The sequence below is a fragment of the Macrobrachium rosenbergii genome, chromosome 59 (genome assembly GCF_040412425.1).
Source record: "Macrobrachium rosenbergii isolate ZJJX-2024 chromosome 59, ASM4041242v1, whole genome shotgun sequence".
Lineage (NCBI taxonomy): Eukaryota > Metazoa > Arthropoda > Malacostraca > Decapoda > Palaemonidae > Macrobrachium > Macrobrachium rosenbergii.
Window position 1 is genome coordinate 10,295,520 of NC_089799.1, and position 21,766 is coordinate 10,317,285.

Here is a 21,766-nt window from a genome sequence, read left to right on the forward strand (position 1 = left end):
AGCCGAGCTTCGTCTTATGTAAATTAGATTTCGTGGCTTTCATTTAGTATTATCCTTCGTAAAATAAGTCTGTGTTTAGTCGCCATTATGTCAGTTTGTTTCATGATTAACAGCAAATGTATTTTGATTACATTCTTTTTACTCACTATTTATTCATATAAAAACAAAAAAATTGTCTATATTCATTACAGTTTTCCTACCAAATCACTCGCCTGTACGTCTTTTTTTTCATTTTAATGAAAAATATATATCATAATTTAGTTAATTAACGTCATCATTTGCTGTATTTCTGATTGTTTACATTTACTTACCCGAAGGAACACAGTGAGTTTCATTGAGAGAGTTATAACCAGCTTTGCAGGAACAAAGTGCTTCTTTTTGCCTGACCAGGATACGAAGGTGACAATGGTGCTGGCAATTTAGGATTCCTCCACAGCCTGTAACACACACACACATATATATATACACTGTATATATATAATTTTATATATATATATATATATATATATATATATATATATATATATATATATATCACAAAGAATGCGTTGATTTCACATACTTGTCTGATAGTGGAACACTTCTAAGTATAAGAAGGAATTATAAATCTTAAAACACCCATGATCTTTACAGTTAACGAAAGAAATGCTCTCTCACCTGTAGTTATCAAGTTCACCATAAAAGATACAGAATCATTGAATTACTTATTACGAAATGTGCGTATCCTAACTACAGGCATTGAAAAAAAAAACAATCAGTTATTCAGTGCTCATGCACAAAATGTCTTCCAAATGTAAACAGTATCAAGTGGGTTGTGATTCAATGCAATTATTTAAGCAGATTGCAGCAGCAAAGCTCATATTTTGCAAAAGAAATTGGAGAGGGCTAATATGCCCCATTTTTCCTCACTGTTATCTATGGCGGATATCGTTGTATAATGAAGGTCGCAATTCCTTCCACGGTAACCTTCCGGGCACGAACAGATGTCTTGCCCGTCGATGTGCCTGCCAAAAGCAGAGGTCAAACGATGACGTCAGAATAAGAGGTCACACGATTGCTGTCAAAAGCATAGGTCAAACGATGACGTCAGAATAAGAGGTCATACGATGCTGTCAAAAGCAGAGGTCAAACGATGATGTCAGAATAAGAGGTCATACGATTGCTGTCAAAAGGAGAGGTCAAACGATGACTTCAGAATAAGAGGTCATGCGTTCCTGTCAAAAGCAGAGCTCAAACGATGACGCCAGAATAAGAGGTCATTCGATGCTGTCAAAAGGAAAGGTCAAACGATGACGTCAGAATAAGAGGTCATACGATGCTGTCAAAAGGAGAGGTCAAACTGTGACTCTTACACTGATGTTTTCAAGTTTGCTCACGCCATGGAAGTTAAAGTATTTCTTGATAATTAAAAATGTTTGCATCAGAATAATAATGTTTTATAATGACAGAGATATATTTTTTATATATCCTTGTGAATGGAAGACTGAATATTATTTAAACTATAAAAAATGAAGACAGGTAGTGATTGGATGGCAAATTTTTATAATAAGTAACATTCTAGTTTTACAATGAATTTTCTCGTGATATGAAACCCAAAAAGTAAAAGTATTCAGATAATAATTATAATAAAGGTAGTAATGAAATACAGTGAGGGTATTCGTAATAATAAAATACAGTGAATGTATTCGTAATAACATACAGCGAATGTATTCGTAACAACAACATACAGTGAATGCTTTCGTAATAATAAAATACAATGAATATATTCGTAATAAAAAATACAGTGAATGTATTCGTAAGAATAAAATACAGTGAATGTATTCGTAATCATAAAATACAGTAAATGTATTCGTAATAATAACACACAGTGAATGTATTCGTGATATGAAATCCCAAAAAGTGAAACGTACGCAGATAATTATAATAAATGTAATAAAATGTACAGTGAATGTACTCGTAAGAATAAAATACAGTGAGTGTATTCGTAATAGTAAAATACAGTGAGTGTATTCCAAATAAGGTAACTTATCCAGACAACAATTATAATGAAATTAACAACAAGGGTATGTCCTTAACTCCATTCTCTCCAAACCTCGAATATGGCATCTTCGACCCCATCGATAAATAATAATAATAATAAAAACTTAAGAACTTCATAGCCCCAAAAATGGGCTAAATTTTTTTTAGGTCATTTTTGATCGATTTTCTTTCAGAATTAAGTGAGGTATTCATGCAGCCTATTTTTATGAATTTTAGATAAGGATTATTATGAATACTCTTCATTTTTACCAATTATTATTATTATTATTATTATTACTATTATTATTATTATTATTAAAATAATTTATTATTATTATTATTATTATTATTATTATTATTATTATTATTATTATTATTATTATTATTATTATTACTGTAGCGAATAAAAAATACAGGCAAGATAAAGTTCAAACTCTATTAAATTTTCAATCATCCACAAACTCACATGATTGGCGCAATAACCCCTTCAAATGAGAACTGTGAAAGATGACTTACCTGCAGGTGCTATTTTGAGTGCTGCAGAAAAGCTGTTGCTGTTGCTGTTGATCTCCGTTGCGCCGGCAACGACCTCCCCACTGACAGTGATCACCTGAGGTCTCTTGTAAACACCGACACCTGAACCTGTATTTGCTGCTGGTTTTGTTTGGGGGGGGAGGGATGATGAGGAGGAAGAAAGATGCTGTGAAAGATTATTATTGATGATGAATGCTCTCAGCGGATTTCGGGAGAGTGTCTAAATGGTTGTGAGTAGTGTGTGGGATATGTATGTGTATGGATGTGTATGCATGTGCATATATATATATATATATATATATATATATATATATATATATATATATTATGTATAGTAGCGACTATTAACCCGGCGCTGCCCGGAAGAACTTTGAAGAACTCGGAAAAATTTTGCTGCATCCCCTTTGAACTGTTTCGGCGTGTAAAGTATGTGTACTGTCATTGAGAATACTTTTCTTTCCCGTGATTAATGATTCTTTCTTTAATTCATTACTTTAAATAAACATGATATACGCATATATCCGGGCACTTATCTGATTAAAATGGAGAGAGAGAGAGAATGACTGACTTGCAGTAGCATATATTCTCAGGTTTTTTCTAGTATGACTTGACGTTTAACCTCATTCATAAAGGGAACTTATAAATGTGAGAGAGAGAGAGAGAGAGAGAGAGAGAGAGATTGCAAGCATGACTTTGCTTGCAATAGTTCAAAACCTCATAGATAATTCGGCTTCAGATTGTTTGAGTGATGCCTTGAGAGAGAGAGAGAGAGAGAGAGAGAGAGAGAGAGAGTTTGGTGGAGGTGGTTGCTCGGTGGTAAAGTTGGTGTACATGGTGGTGGTGTTGCCAAACTACCCTATAATTAATTTCTGACCCCATTTAAACCGACTTTATAACAAAATACGTCACATTATCATCACGAAGCAGTTGCTATAGCGAATTCCAAAAGGAAAAACGAAGAAGAAACGAACAAATTAATGAGGAAGTTCTCATTTGAACTGATAAAAAAAAAAGGAAATACCATATATGTTGCACATCGGGCTTAACCAGCTGCTACTTTGCGGATGGGGAAGTCATTCTCGGATGTGGAAAGCAAATCTGTATTTATAGAAATTACCGATATAGATTTTCAGTGTTTTTATCTAGGTAATTACCAATTATATTAATAATTATCATAAATTATTGTTAAGATTCACATAAATTCTGATACAAAATTAATATTATAGGGGATTTATTGTTGCAGTTTAATCATACGTCTGACAACGCCTGGAAGAAAACCTGGGTTGCTTAGGTGAAAAATGACCATCAACCCATAAAGCATGTGAAGGAAAACCAGACGGAATTGATAAAAACGAAAATTTTATTCAGTTTGCCTGTGTCTGATGTATGTCATAGGGGTAGGGGGTTTGATTTTGAAATATAACCCTCTTGGTGTCACATAGGGGCTGCGTGCCAAATTTTGTCTACGTCTGTCAAGCGGTTCGGATTTCTATAATGTCCAAACACACAAACATTCACTTTTATACATATAGATATATTTATATAATATATACTATATATATATATATATTATATATATATATATATATATATATATATCTCAATGTCAAAATCACAAGATTTTATGCCTTATAAAATCCGTCAATGCCCTACATCCTTCCCCATCATAAAACAATCTTTCATATCTACCTTGTTTTGATGTCAGCCAAGTATATACCAGTGAAAAAAATAATTCATTAAAACGAAATTTTACCAATAACAGGCTATGAGCAAATATGAAACATGATGACAGTATCCTAACGATCATGAAAAGCGAACAGGACATACTACATAAATTAGCTTTCGGCGACCTTGTTAAAAATTCTGCTACACAAAAGACCTGAGAAGTTCTACTTAGCCTTGTGAATGCGAAGCAGATGTTGCTCTTTAGAACGCCAAGTTCGCTTTTGTTAGAAAAGTGTTGTTGATAACACCACTTTATAATCCTGTTTGTTACCTTTACTTATTTTTCTTTCGGGGGGGTGGGGGAATGTCCATAGGTTGATGGCCCCCATTTTTATTTATATTTCAGTTCAGTTTTTGTTTATATCTTATTCATATTTAAATAAAGAAAGTAACTAAAGGAATATACAGTCTATTTTTGAAACAAACTTAAACATCCTTGACAGCTTAGATATCGGTTCCAGTTGCTAAATTCACGGTATCGTGTTAACGTTTGTACATTATGTATAGGTAGTCTGAGTTAAAAGCGATAGGTAGTTTTGTTACTTAATTTAAATTTTTTGTGGAGGAGCTCCCCCCCACCTCCTTAAAAATAGAGACTACCCAGGAACCCCCAACCCCTCTCCGAATATTAATCCGGCATTGCATTCAGTAATCCTCCGATATTTCTGTTCAGGATTTGGCGATTTTAATCTTAAAGAGTTAGACTGAAGAGTAAGCCACCGTAACTTCGAATTAAGTGTTTATTCCTGTTTTAAAAACAGAGGTCATCCAGCAGTCTTATTAGTTATGTCGCCAAGATGAGATATACTTGGTGCTGACAGTTCTTTTACGGGCAAAAATTTTGAAATAAATAAATATATATACATATATATAAATATGCATACATATGCTATTAATCTAATCTTTGAAAAGCTTTATTTGTTTTTACAAAATTTTAATATTCCATTTTCAAATCTGCCTCTTTTAAATCCCGTGAAAGAAGATCTTGACATTAAATATTGATAAACGTCACTAAATGCTAAATATTCATATGTATATATATATATATATATATATATATATATATATATATTAACTTTATCATATATTAACTTTATCACATACAATTGTTCTGTGCATGGTAATTACTAAAAGGACCTCATTCAAACTGGATGGTATCTAGTGGAGTTTTATTCAAAAAGTTACAAGCTTTCTTGGACAAAACTAGTCCACATTATCAAGAATCCATTACAATGAGCAAACGCATAGTCCGGGCTGTATTTATCTCTGTGTGCTGGGTACTTTAATCCTATAATCGCCTAGCTCTTCCTGTGTGACCTCCACCCTCTGACCTTATGGTCTTTCTCATCCCTGGTTCCAGATGTCCGTTTCCGTGCGTTCTCTTGCGTTTTTCTTCGTTTCCTTTGCACAATGGGTATCCGATTTTTTCTAGATATGCACTGTCTTCAAAACAGTTTCCAGTGTTCCCTAACATAACAAGAAGTTTGTTGGCCAAGTTAACAAAATTAAGAACATAAAGGAGTCTAATGGGAAAGAGACTTTCTGTACCAGGAAGGATCAAAAGTGAAAAAGCAATCAACAGAGTTGTATAACGCCTTCATAACTTGCGCCAACAACACGATTTATAAATTCACCGAACAATAGTGGAGCGAAAAATCTAGAAAAAATCGTATACTCCAGATGGGTCCATAGCGGTGAAGCTGAAGATGATACGCGCGCAGATAAGTTTAAAATGGTGTTGAAAGTTCCTGGGATCATAAAAGCCAAGGTCAAAAGGTGTGGATTAAATAAAGTTTCCGGAAGAGCTTTAGATTTCTATAGAATTAAAAGTTTTCTACAGTAAAGACAATGACCTAAAAGACCAGCCAGATTCATCCAGATATATGCTACGATCGCAGAATTTGTTCAATTAGAAACTGTTTGTAAGCTCCTGAAGAATCTTGAATGATAACATGGATGAGTAATGCCATCTGTTTACAGCCTGAAAGCCTGGTTTAGTAATATATTCTTTAACTCCATATGCATTTTAGTACCTGTAATAAAATATCCTAAAGAAGACAGTTGGATTACTAGAATTCTTTTGAGGATTCAAGAACCTTTAAGCTGATGAATAGTTAGCATAATTCCAAGTAATTTCAACAAAGTTTACTTTGTTCTTGAAAATGAGAATCAAATCCCTACTTAAGATACCTCTGTTGGATGACTTTGACGTCACGAAAGCCTCACTTAGTGACGGAAGAAAAAGAAACACCCATCTCAAAGGTCTCTGATTTTTTTCTCTCTCTCTGATCTCTCTACTCTCTCTCTCTCTCTCTAAAGAGTGAAAGTTTAGGGAGGACAGTGATGAATATCTAGCTGACTATGGGTAAAATGTTCATGGATAATGGTCGATCTTGGATGTTGGCTAGGTTAAGTCACTGGCTCCCCCTGAAACCGTGTCTATCCATTTTAATAACTTACAGTCAGGTCTTCTGATTGATTGAATCTTCTTTAGTCTCTTTTAACTCTTTCTCTTCAGTTTCCAGGGGAATTCAGTTCCGACTCTTCGTTATTTTGCTATTTTACAACAGAATTAAAAGTCTTTATGTTGCAGAGCTTTCTTTCATTTTTTTCTTTTCCTTCATTTTGAAGGCCAAAGAGTGACTATTTAAAATTTTGGGCGAATTGTAATCCGGTCTGGTTTTTCACACAGGAACAAGTGACACATTGTCTGTTGCCGTACTTGAACGTTGAAAATGACAAACTATTGTGGGCTTTAGTCTGCTATTTGAACTTTTTCGCCTGCACTTTTTCTTATTTCTTTTCTGTTTGAAGAGACAACAGATAACTACTGAAAGCTAAAGGCTTAATTATGGTGCTGTTGAAACAAAAAAATCAAAAACATGGAGGAAAGGGCATTGTGAGTTTCTAACCTCCATAGCTTCTTTGCAGACTTATGAAAATAAGGAGTATAATCGAACCTTTGATAATTAATTGAAACAAAATACCAGTTAAAAACAAAGGAGTTTCCAGCACTCTACAGCAGTGTTCAAAATCCACCGGTTAAGATGACGGATCTATTTTTGGATATTGGTCAAGAATTTACCGTCCGTCGGTTCTCAAAGGCAATATCTCGAACTGGGCCGGCTCAAACCTCCTCAGTGACGCAATTTGCTGGCTAAAAAACTTTTACAGGTCAACAATGGTATAATCGGTGTAAGGAGGAGCGTAGATGATATCAGGAAAATGAATAGACCTGATTTAAGAATTCTGTGGGTGGCAGATCAATCTCCATAAGAAGAGCCACTGAGTTTATTCATTCCTCCATATTTACGTTCGTTGACAAGTTATATTCCTCTCAAAGACCTGGTTCCACCTTGATATTTTAAAGGATATGACGATAGAGGTAAAACTGCCCACATGGTTCAATGAACCCTCTTGATTATAAGAAAAAGACATCTCCGCCTAATTGGGGGATTTGGGGAGATAAACCGTTTCTTTTATCTTTGTTGGGTATTGCCAAATCACCTCCCATGTTAAACGTAGCGAAACGATTTATCACTGAAAAATGAAGACTCCTTGCTGCAAAAATCGAGTTCATTCAGTATTTTAGCCTAACTATGTATATTTGTATATTTATCTGTTGCTATCAAAAGAATATATATTAAGACAATATACATCAATTGATTGAAGTATAAAATCAATTTAGTATAATTAGGTTACATATGTTGTCTGTGAGAGTTCAAACCTTGACTTTTCCACACCATGAGATTTAGATAAAACAACATCAGAAGAGTTAAAAACATTTCCACAGGCACTGATTTAACGATTCATTGTACCATGGGAGGAATGTCCGAATTGCTCCATCAGCTGGAATTTCCGTTCCTGTATCAAAGAATGGAAGATGAGCTAAATTTTAAATAAAGTACGTTAATTACGCTAAAGTAAATGACGGCAGGAGTGTAAAACTACCGCCGGGTAAGGAAATACTGATCTGACTATTCAATGGCACTCGTTTAAATAAAAATGATGATTTAAGGCGAGTGAATGACAGTTCAAAATCATTTATAAAGTTTCTCAGTTAAAAAAAGAGGCCAGTCATTATTCAAGACAAAAGCCTAATTTCAAGATCTAATTTATTTTTATATCTATACGGTGCAGCTCAAGGATTTATTTGGATAGTAACTTTTAGAAACCATATAACCCTCCGATCACCTGAAGGAAAAAACCCAGAAAGGAGGTGAGTTGAAGAAAAAGAATGGTGATATTTTAACTTCATTTTCATAGCTGTGGAGAAAAGGACTTGAGAATGAATCTTTGTATGTCCACCCAAACACATACGTCCGACGAATACACAATAAGGGATGAAATGCTAGAGGGCCATATATATATTTTCATCACCCTCGGTCATATCGATGATACCCATATTGCGTATCTGTCAAGGGTTAATTATGAGGCCTCATACTTTCCCCGTTTACGTAATACTTTTTACTAGCCAAATCGTGCGTTGAGCAATATATAATTAAAGAGGAGAACAACTGTCTGAAATTTCGCTGATTCTTCCGCTACAGACAAGATTACCCTTAACATGAATTCGATTTAGTGTTCGAAAGAAACTTTACCGCATTTTTTTACTTTTTCATTATTTACAGCGATGTTATTTTAATTTCATTGGCAGACTAATGTAACCTAGATCATTGCTTATAATAGCAATGGTATTCAACCCTAACTAATTGCATTCTGACAGTGAAATTTTAAAATTTAACTTCATAACAGGTTCTGGACATTTCCAGGCTAGCATTCAGAACTCTTAAATCTTTTGACAAATGATATTCTGCATTTTTTACCAGACCATAAAAAATCCTAAAATTAGAAAAAATTCTTATCTGTCAATCTTCTACTTAACATCAGTGACTTAAACAGTTAAAAAATTTACGAAATTAAACATGAACATTTCAACACTTTCTCCTCAGAATGAAGAATAAAATCCTTTGAATCTTGGTCTCTCTTCAGAAAGGATCATTTGTTGTCATTTTCTCCTCTTTCATCTATAGATACATCTTAACCTTTTAAACTGTATTTCACGAATAATGAAACTTGTATCCACCCAGTTTCTATTACATGATAATGTTGAACCATTTCTGAAAAGTATAATCTGATTTTGGTACTCCTTTCCCTCCCCTTTTTGCCAACATCAGGAACCATTCAAAACAATTTGTCCTTTGGTTGAGAACAAACAATTTATTTTTCATGTAATACGCACAACGCAAGATTTAACAATATTGTGTCGTTATTGATAAAAACAATGTATGTATCATATATATATATATATATCCATATATATATATATAGCTAACTATATACTGTATATATTTATATATATTTATTCCTATATATACATATATATTATATATATATTTATTTTTATTTCATTCGTATATATATATATATGTATTATAAGACTGCTACTTATAATAAATTTTTTTATCTTTCTTATGCACAGCCCTGAAGATGTCAATGATGCAGGATAATTACAGAAACGTTAAACCTTATAAAAACAAAAGTGCAGAGATAAAGTATGTTTATGTCCGTCTTTTCCTTTCAGAACTACCACGTTTCAATGGACATATCTCTAATGCTAAAAAACGATTTTTTTCTGGAATTTTATTAAAGCGTAAACTTAATTAATACCGTATATACCATGTAAACGTTCATATCAGTTTCTGTATGGCTAACCATTCAGTTGTCAGTACAGAATTATATACGCCTTATGTAGTAATCCCTTCTAATCGGATAATGCAGGATGCTTAAGACCTTGAATACTTTTCTAATTACCGGCTTTGTCGAAACGAAATCTTAACACCTGTCCTCCACCTCCTGCTCCTCCTGCGACTTTTCCCCCAAACGAATTTTTTAAGTAAAGTTTTTTACTGCTCTTGCTTCTCAAGAAATCCTAGTTGTTTTAATGTTGCTCATGAAAATGAATTTGATTCGTCTTGATACGGGAAAAGACGGCTGAATTTCCAAACATTTCCGTAAGAATCAAAATTAATGTCTTTTAATGAAACTTGAAGTTTTACCAGACTGTATAAGAAAAATATTGAAGCGATGAGTATTTTCTACTGAAACATTGCTTAAAATAATGTGGATATTGACTAACGAGGCATTAGGAAAGATAGTCTACCTGAAGACATCTTTCTCACAATTAATTTTAAAAAAAGGGTCAAATACTCTTTAAGTAACAAAGCATTCAAAGGTGTATAAGAAATTTAATTTAACTTCAGAGATACAATTTGATTTGAGCAGAGCGTAGGGTTTGGAACCATACAGATAAATATAAAAATGGGTGAATTCATCAAAGTGTAGAAAAACTAGAAATAGTTTATATATAAAATGCGTTAAAAAGATTTCAAAAAATATAATGCTGATAATATATATAATTTATAAAAATTGACGTTAATGTTGTCAAGATTTTATCAGATATAAAATGGTATTTAGCTTATTTTGTTTTTGATGAAATAAATTTCTTATGAGTAAAAATAAATAGATGGACGAGAAAAATCGATTAGTTAATATGAAATGAATAACAGAAAACGTGTTTTCTGCATTTCTTTAGGACAAATATAAATAGAGCTTATTGGGATTAAAAATATATCAAGGAAATGAAAACAATATGATTCTTTTAAATGACATGACAAACACATATATTAAAACTTCCGTAAATGGAAACTAGCTATATTCAGAAAAATTATTTTAATAAATGACAATTTGACATTTTGAACTATTCCAAAACGTCTGAAAATTATCTATAAATAATATTAAAGATAGCATTAAATGAGTATTATTCGCTAAAAATAGAACAACGCAATAATATCAAGACTTTAATAAACAAATGAATGAAAGAATTTCTTCATATCTAATCAAATATAACTAACAAAGCTATATAATCAAGGCCACCAAATAATAGAGCTATCTTTCAAAAATGTTAATATATAATAAATCTGACTAAATATCATATAAAAAATAACATAGTAATCAACCGGCTATACCGAGTTGTTACCAAGCACATCCTGAAAATTTATAACATAAAATAAAAAGATTACCTATTGATACGATATTTATATAATTCAGTATGTTTGATGATGACTAATCACTGGATGATCAATTGAAGCAATTTTCAGCAATCCCTAGCCTAAAGTAATAAGATCTGAGGGCGGATTAGAAAAGTGCGGACGGTCGACAGTTTCTCTAGAGGATAAAAAAAGAATCAAATGGAGTTGTATCACGACTTTTAAAAATAGCAAGACGTCTACCATATCTTGTTCTTAAAATATGAAAATGGCACTGTCCTTAAAACCCTCAGTACATTACTAGTGGCAAGGCCGCGCCCCATTCCACCCCGGATAAAATGTCAAGAGTCTAAATCTTCAAAATTCCACGGACTCAATGAGCTTAGCGGAACTCAATTATCTAGAGATTGAAGGTAAAATGGGAGGACCTCCTTGACCTCTCTGGCCTGTACATCAAGCAACGTTGAGGGGTCGATGGACGACCTGGTCGAAGACACATGGTTCAGAAAATAAACGCCTTAAACAGGGATATGCACTCCAACTGCTTTCTCAGAGCATCTTCCAAGCATCACTGCAATTTAGCTGAAACATAGTGACATGTGTGTGTGGCCTGGTCCACAAGATTGTATCAGTATACCGTTGATGCAAGACTAAGGTATAAAGTTATATATGAGAAATGAATATATATATATAATCGATATATACCAGATCAGGTAATGGTGTAGTGTGTGTGTGTGTGTGTGGTGAATGTATATCAAAAACGAAAATATCTTCTGATTATGAGAGAATATATAGATATATATATATCCTCCCTATATATATATATAACTTGTGCCGAATGTGTCCAGTGTCTGTTCTTCAAATCAAACCCTGATACATCTAACCTTTGTCCTGAGTGAAGGCACCATTTTATATATGGAATGGTCCAGTCTAGTGCACCATTTATATATGGGACTCCCAGAGGATGTGATAAAATCAGACCTGCATCTAAGTGCTTAATATTTGATTACCAAATCCTACCAATTATTCAACAATTATAGTTACCTCACAAAAGCCAGACACCTAACCCTTTAGATAGAGTGGTCAAAGACTGATTTCAATATTGGCAGTTATGACCCTTATAAAACGGATGGTCAATCATGAAAGAAACAGATAAAGTTGTATTTAACAGGATCTGAGGTAAAATCTAATTGATCCTGATCCCTTTAACATTATTAAAGCAACAAGATTTCTATTGCACCAATTGTAGTAAATGAGCTCACTGTCAATTACTAGTTCCAAACATCTTTATTCCTCACACTATCTGGAATTGGAACAGCAAAATTAATGGGTGTCAATGAATGAAACTGAAGTTAATAAATTTAAATGCATTAATTTACTTAAATTCAAAGCATTTTAATGCATTTTTATCTATTTATGTATTTATTAACTATTTTTTCTTTTATTAAATCTGGCATCTCTTCTTTCTGTAATTAAATCAGAAATTAATTTATTAATTCCTAAAAAATTCAATTCTTTGAAAGCTTTAATTGTTAAATAACCCTTGATTGAACCAGAAATATACTGTAATGTAAATAATTCACGTGTTAAACAAAATAAGGCAAATAAATCAATCATATAAAAATGTGATACAAACACACAGAAATATACACTGCCACGCCCACTACGAGCTCATCCCAAAGACCTGTGAAGCTTTTTGGCATCAGTAAAAGATCACATATATTTTGAAAAAGTTTTCTTTACAGTATGCAATAAACATATAACATGAAAAATATGAAAAAGTTGAAAAGGGGATCCATTGCAATGAACTTTAAAACTTTTCTTAGTTTACTAGAAACCTAAGAAAGTATGTTTACAATACCTTATACTCAAATTGCTTAAATCTTAACTGAAACTCTCACACTTAATAAAATACAGTAATCAGATAAACTCCGATGAGAGCTCCAAAGGGAAATCAACCTACTGGAGAGAGAGACCATCGTTATCTAAATAACAACAAATTAAAAGTATGAGGAACAGAAAAATCCTGATACACCTTGAACCAAGAGACGTCAGTGAACGCAAGGATGAATTTGCTCTCGAAACATTTGGAGTGGAAAAGATCGCTGCAATCAAACTTTCCACAACGCCAGGATAAAAACTCCTGAAACCCCAGCTGCTTGGTTCAGCAACACTGTCCTCTCTTTTCAGCGGTTAGGTCTTCCACCATTTTTTTGATCAATAGCATGTCCTTCTTAGGTGTCTTAATAAAATTAAACTGTTCTGACAAGCATTCTGATCCACGTAATTGGTACAAATAACAAACGCCAGTCCCAAGGTACATCCGGTATACATTGATCTGTGACTACCGGCCTCAGTCAGGCAAAGGCCAGCTCGGACGAACACATCGCACTTTGATCCCAGTACTTCATCATCAGAAACTTCTTCCTAGCTGTCGAAAGTATGAGACCGGAGGAATCTTTTCTAACATTTCTTTTACGACTTTCGTCAACCTCTCCTAAAACAAAAGTGCAACTACAGGTTCAACCTCCTACACCCAAAAACGAGGAGATTACTGTCATTATGAAAACCACAGCATAAGACCTCTCCCCAAGAAGATTGGCCTTGGTTGAATCCAACGATTCACAACGGATAGGGTTTAATCAGCAACTCTCAGTTGTTAATTACCGAATATGCTTTGTAACCTAATATTTGGGTTGAAATTTTATACAGAAATTAAAAGGTAGTCTCTGGTTAATGATTTCTGGATCCATCAAAACTGGCCGGATTGTGATAATGCAGCCCTGAAATCTTTTTCCTAGGTCCTTCACATCGCCCCTAAAACTTTTTCAGCTTTGATGGTACAGCTTTTCTATCGTGGAATACACTTTCTGATTTTTCCCATTTTCAGTTTCGAAGACATGAAACATATGGGATGCAAAAGTTCACTTCATCTTTCTTGCAGTAGTACAGCTCCAAATTCCACAGTCAGAGGCATGAACTTAGTATTGATAAATTTCACAGTCTGGCCTGTAAAAATACTGGTTTTTAAGTACGATTCCTTTTACCTTCTCAAGGATACCACATTCTTCCCCAAAACAAACTTGCAGAGAAAAGAGATCAAGACAAGAACCCATTTACTCCTGAGAAATTGTCAAGGCAGAAACGCTGAAAGAATCCTGGAATGCCCGAAAATTTTATGTAGCTGTTTTCTAGTGGAATACTGTAACTTCCTTATGGATGCTGTCTACATTAGCATTTACTGAGCGAGGAAAGATGCCTTTCCCAACTTCAAAACCAAGATACTGTACAGTTGCCTTCCTGAACCTCATCTGTCTAATTTAATTTAGTCCTTTATCTTAGTTTCTTGGAACTGATCTTTCTTTCTGTATTTCATAGTGCCTTTCATGTAACTTTTTCAAACTGAACACCAGATATTTCAAACCTTTCTATGGACCCAGTAGGCTTCCATCACAAATGAAAGGGATTTTCATTCTGAATAATAATAATAATATACTGATAAAGTCCAATAAGTAATAATACACTGACAGCAATTATCATCACTCTATCAAAGGGAATTTGATAGTAATCCCTTCAACAAGTCTATTTGGAGAAACAAATATATTCTACATTATGAATTCACTGATCCTGAAGATAAAGATGATAAGCCTGTTGGGTTCACAAATGATGGAATTCAGACTGCCTAGAATCAGTAAAATCCTGCAAACAGTAAACACCTTTAAAGCATCACCCACATGGGAACTGTAGTGACCAAGACACTCTGCCCCATTAATCCATGCTGTAACAAATTTGTCCTCTCTTTTCTTCAGAAAATATCGGAACGTGATAAGGCTTGATAGGCGAAACCTCTTGTTTGAATGGTCTGCTGTCTTCTTGGATCTTTGATCCATGCTCATAAGTACTAGTGAGCCACAGTGTTAAGAGAAAAAGAGGTCCATGTAAGCTTCTAATCACCCTATCTAAAATGTGCACCACCTTGACTCAAAAAAGTCAGGAGGGCTAGCACTTTATCCTCCCAAATTTGCACAGAAACTACAGAGTTGTTCACTGCTTTATACTATACCCATCCATCGTATATATCTGTAGTTGAAGTATATATATATATATACACAGTTTCCATTTTAAATGTGAGAAGTAAGGTTTTATATATACATACAAACTTTCTGTCTATGTCTATATATGTTTCATACATACATATAGTTCTGTCACTATAAATTGGACCATCTTGTAAGGACCTATGAAACTTGTTGGAAAGATGGAAATCTCTTGGCAGGTAAAAACATATATACCTACACCAACACTAAAAATTTCTTAGCTTAGTCTTCTTATCATATCTATATATATATTTCTCTTGACTTAGTTTCTGATTTTGTGTGAGTGTGTGTGTGTGTGTGTAGGTCTAAATTTTCCCCATTTTTGAATCTTGAAATTCCACTTTCACTTTCTTACCAATTTTCTGCAAGAATTTTCAACGTTAATCATTCATAGAAAAGCCTCTGAAACAACCCATGCTTGAAGATAACATCCTACTGAAAATAACATCAAATGTACAAAACATCCCAAATCTGCTGACAGTGTCTACTGTCTTCATTATTCTAATGTCTGTTAAACCTTTCCAACAGCTGAGTTTCCTGTCGAAATGTAAGGCAACTGTTGTTTCAACTTGGGACGGTTCATCACCTGAAACAGTTTGAAGTAAATTGTTGTCTAATTTGTTAATTTCAGGATTCTAAGAAGAAAAACTTCGACGAGTTCTACAACAAATCCAGGATATGTTTCTAGCAGGGATTAATTTCAGGACATCTTGTTCTCAGACACATGAGAAAGATACTCAGACCCTTCAGCTCTGTCTTCGGCAGTGGTCCAACCATATCTATAAACCTTGGGTTAGCGGTTTCCTGTAACTTTTGACTATTGAGGCTTTTCAAGACTTCATGATTAACGAATCTGCGGTATGAGATCATCTAAAGAATTTGATGATCACTGATGAAGTCCAAGCGCTGCTAAGTTTTAACAAGGCTTTCCTGACAGTCTCATACTGACCTAAATTTCCAGACTCATGAAACTTTACTATTTGCATTTAGGCAATGAGATCGGGATCAAAATTTGATGATATTGAAACCTAACATTCCTGGAAGATGCAATGTATTGCAACCTCAACAAACTTCCTTCAGATTCTAATAGATAGGAGCTTTTGCATCTACTTATGATTAAAACTTTTCAACTAGCTAATGATCTCTTCTTCTGCATTTCCATTAGCTTGTTACCTGGTTTCCTGGATGAATATCATATTCTTGAAGCTCTCATTATCTGCTAACTCAGCTACTGACCCTCACGGTTTGTTCAGGAACATCTTGACTACCCATAGAGTCACACAGGGACGAAAGTTTCTTCCTTGGGGAAACCCTCTTGATCAACAACTAGGGAACCATCATTTCTCTGGGAACAACCTCTTCTAAGCTCAATGATACTAGCGACATCTACCTGCCCTCCAGATGGACGAGGGGTTTTCAAGGTGACCACCAGCATGGCACCGAAGGTGTGCTGTCCCTGTGTCTTGCATAATCAGATGATAGATCGGCAAATGTACGTCAGTTTCCATGATTAGAATTAGCAGAACACCACCTTTATGGAAAAAATGGAATAATAGCTGAAAGTCATTGATTGGCTTATTTTCCTCTCTCTCTCTATCCCCTCGCATAAGAACTAAATTCGTGTAATTTTCTGTATGTATTATTTCCCAGCTACATACTATTTACTCTGTAAAAAAAACATAACGCTCTGTTTGCAACATTGCACAAGAATGAATTTTATAAAACTTTTCCAACAATTTACTTCCCCCAAAGCATTTTACATTTGCTTTTCTCTCTCTTCCAGTTTATCGTTTCTGGCAGCTGTACAGGAATAAGAATAAAGTGAAGAACGGAGCAATAAATCCGGCCATCCGTTCTTTAGATTCTCTTCGGACGCAAACTTTCCGACAGCACTAAAGTCTGTTTCACCTGGTCATTTCTTACTACTTGACCAACTGGTTTGGACTGCCAATGTGTCTGATGACACTCCCGACTGAAGTGTCCCGCTCTTCCACACTTGTAGCAGACAACATTAGGCTTCTGTGATTGCCTTGCAACATTATTATATGAGGATTTTACATTAGCTTGCTGAGGGATATTACCCTGAAATGACTTGGTATTACCACTTGTAGGATTCCCATTAAATCTGCTCCTGAAATTTGGATGAGACCTAAAACCTGTGCGTTGATTCTGGTACTTGACATTATAGTTCCTTCTGCTGCTGATAATGTTGTAGTCCTCACTGAGTGTAGCAGCTTTGTCAAGTTTATTCACCTCTCTCTCTCTCAGATAGGCTCTTATGTGTTCAGGAATTCCCCTAAGATATTGTTCAAGGACAAATAATTCTTCAAGATCTTCAAATGTTTTAACTTTAGCAGCCTCCAACCATCGTTTAAAACATCTTCTTACTTTGTACGCATAATCCAAGAAAGTTATCTGGTCATCCTTTCTCAAAGATCTGAATCTTTCATTATAATATTCAGTGGTCATCTGGTAAACTTGTAGCACATTGTGTTTAAGTACCTTGTACTCTTTACACTGATCAGTTGATAAGGCTAAATAGGCACTTCTTCCTTTACCAATGAGAACACTCTGCAACAAGACTGACCATTTATCCTCTGGTCATCCCATTCCTGCAGCCACTTTCTCAAAGTGATCAAAAAACTCATCTGGAGCTTCTTCTGTAAACTTTGGAATTAACTTCTGCACTCTTACTACATCAAATACAGGGTCTGAATCACCTTGAGTAGGATTAGAAGGTGTTACGGGCAATTCAGCTGTAGCTTTCAACCTTTCCATCTCTCTCTTGTGTCTAGCTATTTCTCTTAATTCTTCAGCAGCTTTCTCTTCTTCTCTTTCTTTTCTTTCTCGTTTTTCTCTGTCTTCTCTTTCTCTTTCTGCCTGCATTTTTTCTCTTTCAGCCTGCATTCTCTCTCTTTCAGCCTGCATCTTCAGCTTAATCAAATTTATTTCTGCTTCTAGACGTCTAAGCTCTGCTTCTGCATCACTTTTCTCTTTCTTTTGCCCATGTTTATCTATAAGTTCTGCCTCAGCTGCGTTCAACAACTCTTGAGCTTCTCCGAGCTCTTCATCTATTTTACCAGAGTCCATCAATGCTTGGATCAAGAATGAATTTTATTTGTGCCTTTACCATGTTGGCAGACACCTGACCACCACATGCTACTGCTATCTCACTCCACTGTGCTTTAGTCAGAGTGATTTCAGATAACTCTTGGATGGAGGGGTTTGCTAAAAACTCCTGAACGTCGAATAGAGCCATTTTTTCAATTACTCAATTAACAATTCAGTATGACAACAACACAATAAAATGCAAAAAACAATTATATGGTCACTCTCATCATAAAATAAAAGAACTATATGGTTACTCTCCTAACAAAATATGTCCCTAACACCACCATATATATATATATATATATATATATATATATATATATATATATATATATATATTGTGAATGAAGTGTCCAGTGTCTGTTCTTCAAATCAAACCTGATATCTAAGTGCTTGTCCTGGAGTCTACACCATTTATATATGGGGAATGGAACCAGTCTAGTGCACCATCTATATATGAGATTCCCGGAGTGTCCAGTGTCTGTTCTTAAATCAAACTCTGGTATCTAAGTGCTTAATATCGGATTACCAAACTTACCAATTATTCAACAATTATAGTTACTCTCACAAAGCCAGACACCTGAAACTCTTCATCAATATAAAGACGACTGATTTCTCTAAAGGCAACAGTGATCCCTTATAAAAACTTATCAATCATGAAAGAAAGCAAGTTCATTAAAATAGGTGTGAGGTAAAATCTAAGGGCATGTCATTCCATTAACATTATAAAAGTTCAAGTATTTCCATTTTTATTTCATTTCCCTGGTTCGAGCTCACTTCAATTACTTGAAGGAAAACATCTCACTTACCACTCTATCCTAATTCAAATCAAAATTACTGGTGGGTCAATAAATGAAACCTGATATAATATTTAAATACAAAGATTTATTTCTAAAATTCAAAGATTGTACATGACATTAATAGTCTCAGGGAAATTATTATTATTTGAAAAACAAAATAAAATTGGGTTAAATCTGAATTAATCATCATCAAATTAAATCGGAAATGAACTTATTAATTCATCAAAAATTATTCAAGAAGAATTTAAATTGTTAATAACAAAACTTGATTGAAAGAAAATATACTGTAAGTAAATTAATTTCAAGTTAACAAAATAATGCAAAAATCAATCATAAAAAATGTGGATACAAAAGACACAGAAATATACTCCCAAAAAGATTAAATATCAAAATGCAAAGCAAAAATTTAAGGCAATAGTGCAACCTCAATTACATATATAAAGTAAAGGAAAGAAAAATTCTTCAAAAGATAAAGCATAAAATATATAACACCAAAAATATTAAAAGTGAAAAATATCTTACATATAATCACTGTAAATATTATTTTAGTGCACTAAAACCAGTAATTATGTTACTATACCTTGTACTAAATTGTTCTGTGTTTTTACTCAGGCGCTGTTACACACACACTTAATAAAATACACTGTTCAGATAACTCAGATATTACATTTACTAGGGAATTAAACAGTTAAAGGATATGATGACCATCATCTATCAAAATATCAATTACATTATAACAGGACATTCAGAATCCCAAGAGCGAGTTGAGCGAGCGAAAGAGCGAGAGAGAGAGAGAGAGAGGAGAGCGCTGAGCGGAAAACGCAGCCCTTTTCCTCAACGCTTAATGGTCTCTGGAGTGTGGACTCCTCTGTATGGGCGTCTATCTACGTGGTAGGATTTTCAACCCAACAGCAAGTTTTGATCGAGTCCCCTGGAATTGCACACTAATGGAGTTTTGAAAATACACGAACAACGACTTTTGAATACTGACCTTGCGTCCCCATACAACGCCTACCGTGTCCCTTCAACGCCACGCACACCGTCCCTTCTCACAAACTACACAGAGTTTAATCATTTAACCTTACGCTAACTCTTTTTACGTGCATATGCGCATCTGAACACAAAATCATACAGTATACAACAACTCACAAATAACACGGGGAGATTACTGCATTATGAACACTACAGAATAAGACTCCTCCCCAAGAAGATTGGTTATCCCGGTTGAATCCAAACGATTCACAATGGGATAAGTAATCAGCAACCACGTTGTTCTTACCTGAGATATGCTGTACCTTTAATATTATAGGGTTGCAAAGCACAGAGACCACTGAGTAGTCTCTGGTTGTGATTCTGATCCGCTATAAAAACATGGAGCGGATTTGACTGTGACAGCACTAAAATCTCTTCATTCCTATGATAGCTATAATTTGACTATAGAACTCAAACTTTTTCAAGTCTATTAAGGCTAGAGTTTCTTTTCGTAGTGGAATAGCACTGGGATGCTGACAGTTTTGAAGACATGAAACATACGGGGGATGCAAAAGTTCACTTTCATCTTTTGAATGATGAGTACAGCTCCAATTCCACAGCCATCAGGCAAAACTTGTCATCACAAATTTCTCGCCTCTTATTGAAGTCTGGAGCCTTTTGTTTCTGGTCTTGAAGTCTAACCAATGGTCACATCCTCTGTTTTAAAGGATTTAGACATTCTGCCCGGGGCTCCAAACACACTCCCCTCATGAGTCAAGTCTTTTATGGGGGCTAATACAGCTGAGAAATGATGAAACGTGCTACATATGATGCCAACTATTGAGATAGCTGTTTCTGTCCGTAGGCACTTTTCTGTAGCCTCAGATCTTAAAACTACTAGCTGGAGGGAGCGAGAAGCTGATCATCCAACTTCAAATCCAAGATACCCAAGCAGCCCCTCTCCTGAAACTTTTACTTTATTCAAGGTTGACTGTTAGCCTGATCCTTAGTTTCTGGAAAATCGCTATAGGACAGGCACCACCGGGCCCACGTGGCTGTAAAGTTTCGTGGGGGCGCCAGATCATACAGCTACCCTCTACGTTGTACAGAAAACTCGATTACGTAGAAGAAACTTCGGCGCATCTTTTACGTATTTATGTTGTAGGAACTACAATAAATTTCTCCAGTGGCGCGCCAGATTCTGTCCCTCAAAATTACGATGACATCATCAAGGTGGCGCCCTTCCACAGTTTTTGAAAACTCTCTGTATCCGTTATTTAGTAGATTTTGACGTATTATGGTTCATTTTGTATATACTTTGATGTACCAAATAAATTTCAGCCACAAACTTTTGGATGGAATTCAGCTTTCTGAATAAAAATCCTAAATAGGTATTCTTTATTAACTTCACGACATGGAGAATTTCGACTTGAACTGGTTATTTATCTAATCCAATTGAAAG

General features: G+C 34.7%; 1 protein-coding gene across 1 annotated transcript in view; it reads right to left on the reverse strand.

Moving 5' to 3' along the window:
* Positions 1–21,766, reverse strand: part of LOC136837368 (uncharacterized) — a 59,174-nt gene that overhangs the window by 20,154 nt on the left and 17,254 nt on the right. Inside the window, exons 4-6 of the mRNA XM_067102123.1 lie at positions 2,536–2,670; positions 910–1,004; positions 312–437 (exon numbers count right to left, since the gene is read on the reverse strand). Of these exons, the coding sequence (XP_066958224.1) occupies positions 312–437; positions 910–1,004; positions 2,536–2,670 (356 nt within the window). The remainder of the gene's footprint in view (positions 1–311; positions 438–909; positions 1,005–2,535; positions 2,671–21,766) is intronic.